This window comes from Penicillium macrosclerotiorum (genome assembly GCF_028827735.1).
Source record: "Penicillium macrosclerotiorum strain IBT 26536 chromosome Unknown utg000002l_segment0_segment0, whole genome shotgun sequence".
Lineage (NCBI taxonomy): Eukaryota > Fungi > Ascomycota > Eurotiomycetes > Eurotiales > Aspergillaceae > Penicillium > Penicillium macrosclerotiorum.
The window spans coordinates 3,871,968-3,884,838 of NW_026643082.1; the positions used below are offsets into that span (position 1 = coordinate 3,871,968).

Below are 12,871 nucleotides of genomic sequence, written 5' to 3' on the forward strand. Positions count from 1 at the left end.
GGGACACAGTTATCGCAGGTAGGGGGGAGGAAGAACCTGCAGCAAAGAGTGAATGGTGAACGCGAAACAAAGAGGAGTTAAGGTAAAGTCAAAGGTGTCGGAGACTTAATCCAAGCCGGATGGCCTCAGGTATTGGAGCCCCGCACCGGATCGGGCTGGAATCACCTGCTGCGGTGTGATGACATCTACTGCAACTCACCAAGTCCAAGAGACATTAAAGCTTGGTCTATCATACAAGGACACAATACGTGAGATATGTGAGACAAATAGGGCTGTATCTAGTATTTTGCATAAATTCCCAATAACCCATGTAAAAAGCGCCGGCAAAAATGTGCTCCAGTATGATGGCTTGATGCTCATATTACACAACGGTCGAGATGCAAGTGCACTGCCTATTCAACAAAAGACCGTCTAAACCTACTATCTCACTCATAGTCCTTGATGTAACGACCAGGCAACTCGACATCCCACATCGGTCGCTCCACCACGGCCACTTCCAGGTTGCCGACCGGGCTCTCCTCGTTAGGATCGCCTGAGACCGCGTTGAGAGGAACAATACCGAGGATGTCACGGTATTTGTACGTGTGCCACCACCGACGCACAGGTTGAGAGGCACCGTTGATCGCCAGTGGCTGCTTTTTCGGGGTATCTGAAAGCCAATTGGCGTGGAGCTTCTTCTGGGGGGACCCATTCTCAACTGCGGCTCCATTCTCGCGGCGGAGACGAGCTAAGGTGGCTTCGTTGCTGGTTGCAAAGTCCTCGTCATACTCGTAGGCTTCATCATCTTCGGGATCACGCGGGCGTTCTTGGTCGAGTGAGATCCATTCGCCCTGCGACTCGTCACTGCCGACAATCTTCCGGACCTTGCTACCCAGATGGACATCCATCTGGAACCGAGGGACCCGATCACCAGCGCCGGTGTTGGACTTCTTGCGCTCGCCGTCATCTTCTTCAAAGGGATCGCGCTTGCGCTTTGAGGCTTTGACAAGCTGGTTTGCGGCCTTGGTTTCCTCGGCTGCAAACTCCTCCGGAGACGGGAAGTCTTGGACTAAGTCGAACATCCACAACCAAGAGGTTCCATAAAGCCAAAGACGTTCGCGATCCTCGAAAAGATCCCACATGCAGCCCATAGCACGGTCTTTCACACCCCGGAATTCTCCAGGGAGGTAGGCCTTGGGGTTTCGTCGTGACCAGTCTGAGAGCTTTCCACTGCGTGCCTCAAATTCGATGAGTTGGTGCTCGCTTGTGAGAACCATCAAACGGTCCTCGCCGGTCGATGCCTTGTGACCATTGGTAAGAGCCTTTGTGGAAGTGTTCTCGGGACGGAATGACAACAGTGTGATTCCAGATTTCATGCGAGGAATGGGAGACTCCGAAGCCGCCACCTGCCAATGCTCACCCTCAATCACAACATTGTCCTCCTCGTCGTCCGAAGAGTCATCGTCCGACTGAGATGCTCCATTTGTCTTATGATAGCCATTTGTAGCAGGGGTCGTTGCGTTGCTAAGGACCCAGGTATCCACGCAGCCAGACAGGTCACCAACAGCCAAAATCTTGCTGTCGTCGGAAAAGGCAACGGATCGGATTGTCCTTTCATAATCACCCAGAGTACCATGTGAAGCCTTTTCGTGTCGAGTGTGTCGTGACACACGCTTCAAGTGTGCAAGTTGGGGTAGAATTTGAGGCTTCTCTGTGGTTGAAGATGCTGGCTGGATTCTAGCAACGTACACTTCGCTATTGGGTTTAATGATAGAGAGCCAGTGGCTATCGGGAGAGATGGCGACAACGCGTGCACCCTCGGTCGAAAAAGATTTGGGGACATCAACTTTTTGGACTCGGAAAGCCGCTTTCTCATCACCCTTGCGGCGACGAATTGTAAATAATTTAATCTCGGAGGTGGTAGCCACGACAAGAATCTTCCCGTCCGCCGACAGCATAGCAGATGTGATATTTTCCTCACCCTAGAAAGACAAGTCATGTCAGGATTTATTATGGTGTTCTATGTGGATCGGATTGAGCTTCTTACCTGGATCATGACCTTTGCAACGAGTCTATGCCTCTGGCCATCAATATTCTCGTTCGTGGAAACCGGGCCTCGAGATACACGCCATAGGCTAACTTCCCTATCCCAGAAACTCATAACCAAGCGCGATGAAGGCGACGAGGTCAGCTGAGGGGTTTGAGGGAGACTAGACAGCTTGCGGTGGTGTTCTTTTCCAAATTCACGCAGTGGCAAAACGATTGGTGTCGCATCAGGGCCTAAGAATAACTCATTAGCATAAGACACTAGGACGCCTATGATATGGAAAATGCTTACCTCCAGAAACAGCAATGCTGACTTCCTTCGTCTCGTAGACAGCGAACGTCTTCACATCGTGAGAGTGGTATCGTCGATGCATCACCTCTGCCCAGCGAGCCTTCTTATCACCCTTCTCAGTCTCTTTTTTACGGTAGACCACAGTTCTCTGGTCAGCTCCTCCACTGATGACGGTGTCACCGTTTGCGCTGACAGCCACATCCAGCACATCGGCTAGGTGAGCCTGTACCCGTTGGACGAGGGAATAGTTCTTGGCGTCCCAGAACCGAATTTCACCCGCAGAGTCTCCAGAGACAATGGTCCCATCGGGCAAACACTTCACAGACCAAACGAGAATTTCTTTCGGGCCGCCGGTCGGTCCCTTTCCAAGCGAAATTGTCCGCAATTGTTGGCCATTCCGAATGTCAAAGAGGCGAATAGAGCTGTCGGCATAGCCAGCGACGATGGTATTGCGGTTCTGGAAGGTTACGCTGAGCACACGGGCCCGTTTGGTCGAAGGGCGCATTAAGCGGAGAAATTTCAAGTCATTGTCGGCAGTAGAAAGAATCACAATCGTGCCGTCTGCACAGCCAGCAGCCAGGTGCTGTCCTATAAACTCCCCTTCGGCGGGAGGCAGCAATTTCCCATCCTTGCTCTTCGTCGGCTGCCACCGCGGCTGGGCAGCGAGACACCAAATCTCTCCATAGTTTCCGCTGGAGTGACGAACCGGGCGACCCTGCTCAAGGTCCCATTCGGTGACGGCGGAAGAATAGCCGATGCTGAACAGGCGCAGCTTGCCTGGCAACTTCACTCCCTGGGGGCCATCCTCGGAAGGATCCTGAGTCCAGGCGAGTCCTTCAATACTCCGGTCCTTTCCTCCACGGAGCACGGTCTCCTGGAACCAGGCGCCGCGCATTGGGTTCCATATTTCAATATCGCCGTTCGCACGGCCGATCGCCAATCGAAGGGTCGGGACACCTCGTCCAGCCGAGTCTGCGGACGGAGGATGCGAAAAAGCAAGCGAATTAATCGCTTGGGGGTTGTAGGAAACGAAACGACAGCGGTGGATATCCATGGCTATTGCGATGTGCTTCTTCTGAAGCAAAAGCGATTGTTCGGTTAGGTGAAACGGCTGGATGCAAAATGCGAGGATTGAGGCGCGGGAAATTGATTCAAATGAAATCCAGCTAGGGCAGCGACGCTCGCCCTTACGCACTCATCTTGTAGACACAGAAAGGTAAGATATGTATCTGGGAGCTGTCTCCTGTTGCGCGGTCTCTTTTTTTTCTGTAGATAAAATTTAGCGGGCCGGAACATCTTGGCGGAAGGCGGTGGGTCACGTGGTGGATTACTGGCTTTGTCGCCTCAGGCTTGCACGATTCTGGGTTCGTTTAGCACGGGACCTTTACACCTTCAAGCGACCACGGAGTAATTGTCAAAAGAAAGCATTGCTTTTTTTTATATTCTATCTGAAGATTCAAGAGCCCGATTGAAATTCAAATGGCCCTTTATATTTCCCGAATAACGAGAAAATAATAGAAACGTAGGTCATCTAAGTGTCTCATGATTTTTCAAATCCTCCATCGCTTGCTTCTATCGAGAACTGAAAAATGAAGTAGTTTGTATTAGAAAATGTCAATATTGTAGGATACGGTATCGGCTAGGAAATCTGTGATCCAATGGAATGAGATGCTCAATCTAATGATGTCTAACTAGTTGAATGTGTAGGCGGGGAGTTACGCGCGACTAACTGGTTAACGTAAATAGTGCGTTATCCTAATGTAGCTCTCTCAATAGCTCCGACGATCTGTAGCTCGCAACTGTACCGTTACCGAATCTCTAAGGCATTATACGGACTCAGGTCTATAAAGTAGACTGAAGACGTTCCTAGCAGTAGAGCGCCTAGTTAGTTAACTAAGCAGTATAGAGAACTACTAAGTCTTCCTCGTAGTTATAAGTATATCCTTATACTTATACTAAAGTCGTCATAGTAATATATTAACTTGATATCATAATAAACATATACTCAATTAACAACCTATAGATCAACTCGAAGAACTAAATATATCTGTGGAATAAGCGTCCTTTACTTCTAATCCTCCCCATCGTGCGTTAGGATTCCTATCTTAGTATTAGGATATGGTATCACGTGACAATGGGTATTACTTCCTAAGCCTTTCATTTGCTTTGTTAATAGTAAAATTCCGTAACCGCCCTAGGTTGGAATTCATTAGTCCCCGTGAGTGAGTCCATTCTATCTCCGCCGATGTTTTTTGTTTGCATTGCCTGGGTTTTCTCAGCTTCATCCGCTTGCCTTATGAGCCGGGCCGTGCGAATCATCGTCCCAATTCTCAACACTGATCCTTATAAGCCATAAACCACCCTTGCCCGTCCACCTGCTTAGCTGCCACTTTTCTGCACCCTGTTTTCTGCTTTTTCTGAAGCTTAGTGTCGTCCCTTCTTCGCATCATCGTCTAGCGCCTTGTCCAACTCTTTCTGGTAGTCCTCGTTGGCCTTTCTCAGATCCTTTTGCAAGTCTTCCATGTCTTTCCGCAGATCCTTCATCTTATGATGAGAGGCACCCTGCTGCATGTGCTGGGAAACGCGGTTGATCTTGTCCTGAAGCTCTTCAACCTCCTCCTGCCTTTCCATCACAGACTTTTCATTGTGATGCAGCTGATTCAGTGGATAGAATTGACTCGGCGGATATGGATCTTGCGGGGGATATTGTTGATATGGACCCGCTTGCGGATATGGCTGCTGAGGGAATTGCTGCGGGTAAGGACCGCTCTGGGGAGGAATGTTGTGTTCACTCTCATGCTGATGCTTCTTGAAGGCGTCTTGAGCAATGGAACCGGCAATCGCACCACCGACGGCTCCGAGGAAGCCGTGGTTGACCTTGTGGCCAGCGAAACCACCGACAGCACCACCGGCAAGGGCACCGGCAAGACCACGCTCACCATCCTGGGCCTCACCCGGGACGGTCTGTTGCTGCTGCTCGTTGTAAGACTGGGGGTATTGAGACTGAGGGTACTGATCCTGAGGCTCTGAGTACTGTTGCGGATAAGATTGCTGATACCCTTGGGGAGGACCCTGGGGTGGAGGAGCCCCAGAGTAGCCATACCCATTTTGAGAGGAAGTTCCGTAGTACTCTGAATTCATTTTTGCTAACAGGGATCGAGAAGGTTGGAGGTGGAATGTTGACAAGTACCGGATGCTGAGTACTCCATCACACTCCCCAGCAGGGGACCAACAACCTTTAATTTAAGAATCTCGTCTAGCCCCAAATACCCACTTCCCTTTCAGGAAGACACTGCGAAGAAACGTCAGCCGGGATATGTCGAAATCACACACTCCGCATCAATTTTCTGTGGCGCAGTTCCCGTATTTATTTGGACATGATTAATACTAACTCCTTGTTCGTCATTGGGCCACGTTTTAGCCCCCACGTATCAACACCCTTCTCATTTTGGCCCCCACGTCTGGCTTGTGCCGTTGGCTAGCGAAAAGCCTTACATGGTACTTGTAGCCTAACTTCTATCTGATTTCAAGCAAGATGCACCAAAATAGAGTAAGAAATGTACACGACACAGGGCTTCCAGAACTCTTCCCATTATAACAAAAAAAAAAAAAAAAAAAAACTTAAATTCTAGGTGTCCCTTTTATCTCGAAAAAGTTTCACCTGCCTATTTATCTCGGTGTTGACGATTTCAGACTTTGTCATTCATTTCTTTTCATGGTCAAAGACGGGAGAAAATGCTTTCAGCAACATACGTCGCTATTGTCGGTGTATTAATTGGCTGGTACTTGGTCAAACGGCGCAAGTCAACTTCGGCTTTGCCATTGCCGCCTGGCCCGACACCGCTACCACTTATTGGCAATGCTCACCAAGCACCCAAGTCATATGGCTGGCGAACATATCAACAATGGAGCGAGAAATATGGACCAATTGTTCATGTCAATATGCTTGGACAGCACATTGTCATTCTATCGAAATCCGAGCTAGCACATGAGCTTCTCTCAAAACGTGGTCCCATTATGTCGGATCGACCTCATCTTTTCGTAGGTTTTCCACTGCTTGTCTTGGGGGTGGAATTTAAGCTGACATCAACTGAAGCTGGCGACTGAGCTAGCCCTGAAGGGATTCAACCTTCTCATGATGAACTACACGGACCAGTTCAAAAAACATCAGCGGCTACAGGCTTCTGTGTTGAACGCGACACCGGCAGGTTCATATATCCCTCTCCAGGAGATGGAATCAAAGCAATTGCTACTCGAACTCATGGAGAGTGATGGAAAAAACGATACCTATTTCCAAGGGAACTTTCAACGTCTGACTGCGAGCATCGTGCACACATTATTGTATGGCTTCCGTATTAAAGACTTCAACGATCCCATTCTCCTTGATGTTGTTAAGTTGAATGAGGAATTCGGCTGGTTCGTTCAACCTGGGGCGCATCTCGTGGATATTTTCCCTGTACTCAATAACCTGCCCAGCTTCCTTGCCCCCTGGAAAGCAAAGGCTGAGAATCACTATACGACCAAAAGCACGCTGCGCGACAAAAACTTCCGCAGAGCGCTTAGTTCAAACTCATGGAATATCTCAAAACATTTCAAAAAAATGGTTGAAAAAGACAAGGTCGAAATGCCCACTCATGAGCTTGCGTTTGAGCTTGGAACAATTATCGATGCAGCGCTGGACACTACTACCGACAGTTTAATATGGTTCGTGGTCATTTGTATCACCCAAGATAAGCACTTCATCGCCAAGGCACGCAAGGAACTAGATGCTCACGTGGGGCGCGGTCGACTTCCAGTCCAAGATGACAAACCACACCTACCGTACATATCTGCCATCGTCGAGGAACTATTCCGTTTCCGACCAGCCGCTCCAGAGGGTGCTCCACACGTGAGTACTGAGGAGGTGACTTTCCATGGATATACCATACCTAAGGGATCAATAATTCTGCCTGTTATTTGGACAATACTAAGAGAGGAGGCTATCTTTGGCCCGAGACCTGATGATTTCATCCCAGATCGCTGGCTGTGTGAAGATGGTCAAACTCTGCGAAACTTTCCTCAGGGATTTGGTTATGGAAGACGGACATGTCCTGGGCGCCATTTTGCCCGCAATATTATCTGGCTCGTTGTCGCCCGGCTTCTGTGGTCATTTGACATCGAGGCTGGCTTGTCTGAGACGGGTGAGCCCACTGTAGTTGATCCTGAAGCGTGCTCCTATGGTATAGTTATGCGGGCTCTGCCTTTCAAGGCTTCTTTCAAGCCTCGCGGACCCTGGGTTCGTGACGTTATTGCTGAAAACGGCGACACATACAAGGACGATCATGAGGCCATTCTTGACCAGATTGGAGCTGAGTTTGCTAGACTCTAGCAAGCTCATCCGCGCCTATCAGCGCTTGAGATTGTCATTCCATGCTCTGAGCTATGTGAAAAATGAATAACCTACAATTCCAAGATTTAATTTTGATAAGATTAGAAGTCCTTTCTATGATTAGTTAAATAAAATTATATATATTTCTATCAGCATCCTTCAGACCTCTGACTATTGGAAAGCTTGGAAAATTGGAGAGCCCAAATTTTAATGATCAATAACATTCGATGAAATTTAAGGTTAAAAATAAAGAAAAAAATTATGAATGCGAAGAATCATCGCAAGCTTAACGTTGAACTAGTAAAGAAGAAATATGAATGATTGAAATTTCCCACACTTTGCTTTGTTGTCGACCGAGAAGGGTTCTTGCTATACCTTATGTATCTGCGGGGCCCACAGCAACCTTCCGAAGTCTCATCTCCCAAAATTGATGATTGCTAACCACGCCCTAGGCTTCTAGGTGGAATGTGGTTATATACTGAACATTTCGGTAAGATTTTTGTTTTGAAAAAAGCCTTTAATGATTTCGCGGGAAAGGACTTGAGTTGTTGGCATATCCATGGACCATAGTTACAAGGAATTATCCACACTACTTGTACTATCCAGGAATCCCTAATTACTGGTAATAGGTGACCAGGTTATCAGGCAAAGCCATTTGCTGACCACAATTTGACGATTTTCACAACGAACCCAGGAAATTCAAACCCATACCTGCTTGGGATCTTCTATGGCCAGACCTCGTCACTTTGGAATGAGCGGGACCCGAAGTATTCCCCGCGACTGCTCGGCTCCCCACATGAGTCCCCCAATTATACCTACCCTTGTAGCCTCGAATGCTGATTTCCTCTCAACCCAATTTCAAATCAATTTCAACTTCTCGTGCCTACAGTCGACAGTCGACAGAATTCCAACATGGTCGGTCTAAATGAGCCCGGCTCCATCGAGCGAGTCATCGCTATCACTGAAATCGAATGCATCCTAAACAAATATTGCATGATGGCCCGCGAAAATGCGCCATTTTCCGAAATGGCGAGCCTATTCCACGCCAATGGTATCTTTCGCCTTCCAAATGGAACTGAAATTCAACCATTCGACATGGAAACCGTCGTCCAGGGCAAACCGCCATCATTCATTCGCCATCATCTCACCAGCGTGGATATTGAGTTTGCGAACGCGATCGAGGCAAAAACGAAGTCGCTTTTCTTTGCTCTGACTGGCACATCGACCATCGATCACTGGGGATACTGGCAAGATGTCTTCCGAAGGACCGATGATGGGAAGTGGTTGATTGAGGTCCGGCAGATTGTGGTAGAAGGGCACGCCGAGGACGGATGGTATGCAGGCGCGTATGCACAATGAGCATTTAATATCCCATCTCTGCTAGCCATTTGTATCAGACAGAGATCTCTGCCAGAGTGCACGAATACAATTTTTTGATCACGTCCGCCATTCGGGCGGCACTTTTATACTGCCTTCCGATCTTGCGTAGTTCGTTCTCGAATGATCGTAGAAGTCGCCGACGCGCAGACGGAGAGTTTTGCGCGCCTTTGAGTAAGCCCCGGTCTTGGTCTTCTTGCATGCGCGCCCAGACGGTAAGCCCAGCGTAGAAAAGAACGAGGGGGAGCCACAGTGGGATAAATGAATCCTCCACCGTGCAATCAACATCATGGCCTTCGTCATCCAGAGTTTCCAGTATCTTCCAGGAGCATTCAATGGCACTATCGCTGACATGGATTCCCAGTTGGTGGGGTTTATCATTCAACGGGGACGGTGGATTATGTCCATTGGGTAAGGGTCCATCATACCCTGCGATCTTTGGGAGTTCCAGAGCTCGCGGCCCAAGTTCGAGTAGTATACGACACATGTAGGCAATTGGCAGTGAATCTCTGTGCAGCTTGAGGGTGGCAGAATTGGGTCCCCTTGATAAGCTAGCATTGGAGAATTGGCACCCGTTGGAGGATCTGGCACTTTGGGCATCTATAGAGCTGTGCCATACTTGAAGGGAACAAATCAGACCCTCGATTTGACGTAAGTACTCGCGACTTGCAGACGAGGGGGGGTAGAATATCGAATTCACGTCGGCCATGTGGGGATTTTGAGTTGTCTCGTCAACGAAAGGCCCTAGGAATTTTAGAAGCTGGAAAACTTCGGACAATATGCACAATATAGCCAGAAGATACTCGCCTGGAGTTTGATCTGGAGAAAGGGGTCGTTTATGGATAATAATTTGTCTGTAAAGATCCTCGAACCTCCAAGTGGACTGGTCTGTCAGCGGGAAGGACAAGTCTGTGGGACTGAAAGAAGGCGGCGTATTCAAGTGAATTGCTCTGATAATATCGATAACGAAGTAGAATGATGTTATCCTAAATTCAATATTTGGTAAGAAGAAAATCTCATATACCGAAGGACCCACTTCTAATAAGCAGAACTTACAAACTTGTGTCATGGGTGTCAAATGGTGCGCCTTGGTCTGCGATCTGCAGGAAACCCCGATGTTTATATGGCTGATTTTGTCAGCTCCACTAACACGGAAAAATAAGTAGTCATTAAGCATACCACGAGAAAGTAACCATTGACTATTGTAGTCGTCTCCCAAATGGCATCATCTGAGTGCAGCATTCCGTAGACCACTAAGAGTAGACCCTGCAATGTCATTGTTAATATCATTTTTTGTAGCGCTCAACTCTGTTGAACTGACCGCTTCATACCAGTGTATATTCCTCGATGTTCTATTATCCAGCTCCACTGAGCCCACGAACAGTTTTAAAGCTGTTTCATAAAGACTTGGGGCCCACATGCAACATTCTTGGCGCCTGGTGACAACCGTGCCAATAAGAGCCCTGGAAAAGGCGAGATATGGAGGAACAGGGGTCATTCCCGCTAACCCCGCCAAGGCAGGAGTGTCTGGATTTGATAAATCCGAGAGAAAAGGTGCTTTTCTTAGGAACCCGGTCTCAAATGCCCACGTGAGATCCTCGATGATGCTGGCGGGCGGAAGTTCCGGTAAATTGTCAAAAAGAGATAGCGGATAGTTCAAGACACTGACACCCATTGAACCTATTCCGGGAACTGTGGCTGCAGTGATAGAGGGTTCATGATTGCGTTCGGTGTTGCGCTCACGGTCATCTTGCAGTTCATCGTGGACACAAGGCGGTTGTCTGGACGGCTGAACATCCCTGAACGGCGTATGCGTCGATGAGCGCCTGGGTGACAGAATTTCATTATGAACAAATTCCTCAGATTGGACAAAGCTTTTGTAATCCGTGAGTAGAGATTGCTTAAATGTCTCGAGGAAGTCATCTGCCAGCACGGCTCCTGCTTGAGCAGAGTCGGAAAGTCGCGGATAATAACCTTAAAGTATGAAATTAGGATATATAGAATATGCTGGAGCTGTCATTCACTCACCTTCGTTGGTCATTGCACTGTGGCCCTGGGGGTTTCCAGAATGAGGTGTCTAAGCCTGGTAAGGGAAAGCTTCGGTGAACCCCACACACCGCACGATTATGAAAGACAATCCAGCAATAACAGAACTTACCAGTGGGTAGGCTTGTAATTGAATGCCTGAATAATTGAACTTCAATCTTTCAGGGAATAAATAATCATAGAGCTAGCTGCGTTTTATAAGTAGAAATGGAAGGGATTTTGGGACAAAACAGGTAATTAGGCGGTCAGAGCATTATCGTCTTCTTGTCCAGATGGCGGCAGAATTCGGCGTTCACCACTTCCAATGAAGAATAGACCAGAGACACAATCACCACGGCCGCCACTTCAATGCCCCTATTGTGACCGGACCTTCACGCGACATGAGCATAGGGAGCGACATGTTCGTTCGCGTAAGGAACCTCCTCTCACGGCCCAGGCTGGGGCTAACCTACTTCAGACACCAAGACAAAACCATTTGCCTGTGCCGTGTGCAAGAGGCGATTTGGCCGACGGGATGTCTACCAGCGACACTTGCGATCTCAGCATCCAGATCAAGCTTCCATTGTGCCAAGTGAGAGGAGACAAGGTGCCTGTGACAGCTGTCATCGCCGCAAAGTGAAATGCACCTTGGCTGAGCATCCTTGTGAGCGATGCCATCGAGAAGGTGTGGAATGCACATTTCAACGCACTTTGAGTGACTCGACTGCTCGTGCTCTATTCCAAACAAACCACCCTCAGACCTCAATCCCTGAGACCAACTCCTGTGAAAGCTTCTTGGATCCTCAATCACCTCCCAACGCTCAGGATTGGCATGACACCATCAGCAGTAATTCCCATGATGTGATGCCATTATCTCCAGGCTTGAGTCTGCCCTTCCAAGATACTATCCGCTCAAATGAGCTTGCTCTAGGAATCCTGGACTTGGAATTCACCCAACTTGACTTCAATATTCTCGATCAAATGCCATCTTTCCCTTCGCTGGATCTTCTACCTGCCCCCGTTGTGCCTGAAACGCGGCCGGACTCGCACTCTGCCAGAATCACAGGTGCATTTGCGCAGCTCAAAGCCTATTCATTGCCAACAGACCTTTCGCAGCCTGCTTCCCCTGGGGCCAAGCAAGACCATGAGAACTGGCTGTATCGCCTGGGCAAAAAGCTCGAGACTCAATATGACCCGCTGGTTGTCAATGTTTTTCTCAACCTCTTTCGACTTCATGTGGCCAAAACCTTCCAATGTTTCGAGAAGTTCACCACCACTGATTCGACTCCCGTCGAATTATGGGCGTCGATGGCATCCGTGGGAGCATTGTATTGTACCACGCCAGGGTCTATAGTACTGGCCAAGTCACTTTATAATCATGCACGCATTATTCTCTTGTCAAAGGTATGACTCTCATAAAAGGTTCAAACTAAGGAAATCCTTGAGACTTACCTGTTCGGGCATCACTTTCCCCTTATCGGCTCTGTCTGTTACTCAGTTGGCCGTGGGAACACAGCATTGAAAGCTTACGGCCTTTAATAGGTACACCACAGAAAATCTTCGCCTAACGACGACCAATTGGCCATTCTGCAGACAGTAAGGCAACGCACAATCCATGCAACCAATAAAATCTTTGACGATCGCCAATTAATATCGATTTAGTACATGCTTTTGGAGATATTTGGATATTTAAGTGGGGACGAAAGATTCCGCGAAATTGCTGAGGTGTACCACTGGGAGATGATACAGGTTCGTCATAGGTGACTATACTTTGTTGATCAATC

General features: G+C 48.3%; 6 protein-coding genes across 6 annotated transcripts; 3 read left to right on the top strand and 3 right to left on the bottom strand.

The window, feature by feature from the left end:
* Positions 1–425: 425 nt before the first annotated feature.
* ura7 (small subunit rRNA maturation protein UTP4) lies at positions 426–3,371 on the bottom strand (the record flags this gene model as incomplete). Its single annotated transcript, XM_057074259.1, has 3 exons — positions 426–1,961; positions 2,027–2,259; positions 2,318–3,371. 3 exons carry the CDS (start codon positions 3,369–3,371, stop codon positions 426–428), a joined length of 2,823 nt encoding a protein of 940 aa, XP_056937900.1.
* A 1,370-nt stretch (positions 3,372–4,741) lies between these two features.
* Positions 4,742–5,458, bottom strand: N7462_002534 (uncharacterized protein; the record flags this gene model as incomplete). The annotated part of the gene is made up of 1 exon (XM_057074260.1): positions 4,742–5,458. One exon carries the CDS (start codon positions 5,456–5,458, stop codon positions 4,742–4,744), a length of 717 nt encoding a protein of 238 aa, XP_056937901.1.
* Positions 5,459–6,052: 594 nt separating this feature from the next.
* N7462_002535 (cytochrome P450) lies at positions 6,053–7,685 on the top strand (the record flags this gene model as incomplete). Its single annotated transcript, XM_057074261.1, has 2 exons — positions 6,053–6,358; positions 6,414–7,685. The coding sequence occupies 2 exons, from the start codon at positions 6,053–6,055 to the stop codon at positions 7,683–7,685; spliced, it is 1,578 nt and encodes a 525-aa protein (XP_056937902.1).
* A 912-nt stretch (positions 7,686–8,597) lies between these two features.
* On the top strand, positions 8,598–9,044 carry N7462_002536 (uncharacterized protein; the record flags this gene model as incomplete). The annotated part of the gene is made up of 1 exon (XM_057074262.1): positions 8,598–9,044. The coding sequence occupies one exon, from the start codon at positions 8,598–8,600 to the stop codon at positions 9,042–9,044; it is 447 nt and encodes a 148-aa protein (XP_056937903.1).
* A 34-nt stretch (positions 9,045–9,078) lies between these two features.
* Positions 9,079–11,103, bottom strand: N7462_002537 (uncharacterized protein; the record flags this gene model as incomplete). Its single annotated transcript, XM_057074263.1, has 5 exons — positions 9,079–10,048; positions 10,119–10,189; positions 10,242–10,328; positions 10,384–11,036; positions 11,091–11,103. 5 exons carry the CDS (start codon positions 11,101–11,103, stop codon positions 9,079–9,081), a joined length of 1,794 nt encoding a protein of 597 aa, XP_056937904.1.
* Positions 11,104–11,488: 385 nt separating this feature from the next.
* N7462_002538 (Zn(II)2Cys6 transcription factor domain-containing protein) lies at positions 11,489–12,497 on the top strand (the record flags this gene model as incomplete). The annotated part of the gene is made up of 2 exons (XM_057074264.1): positions 11,489–11,518; positions 11,574–12,497. The coding sequence occupies 2 exons, from the start codon at positions 11,489–11,491 to the stop codon at positions 12,495–12,497; spliced, it is 954 nt and encodes a 317-aa protein (XP_056937905.1).
* Positions 12,498–12,871: the final 374 nt, after the last annotated feature.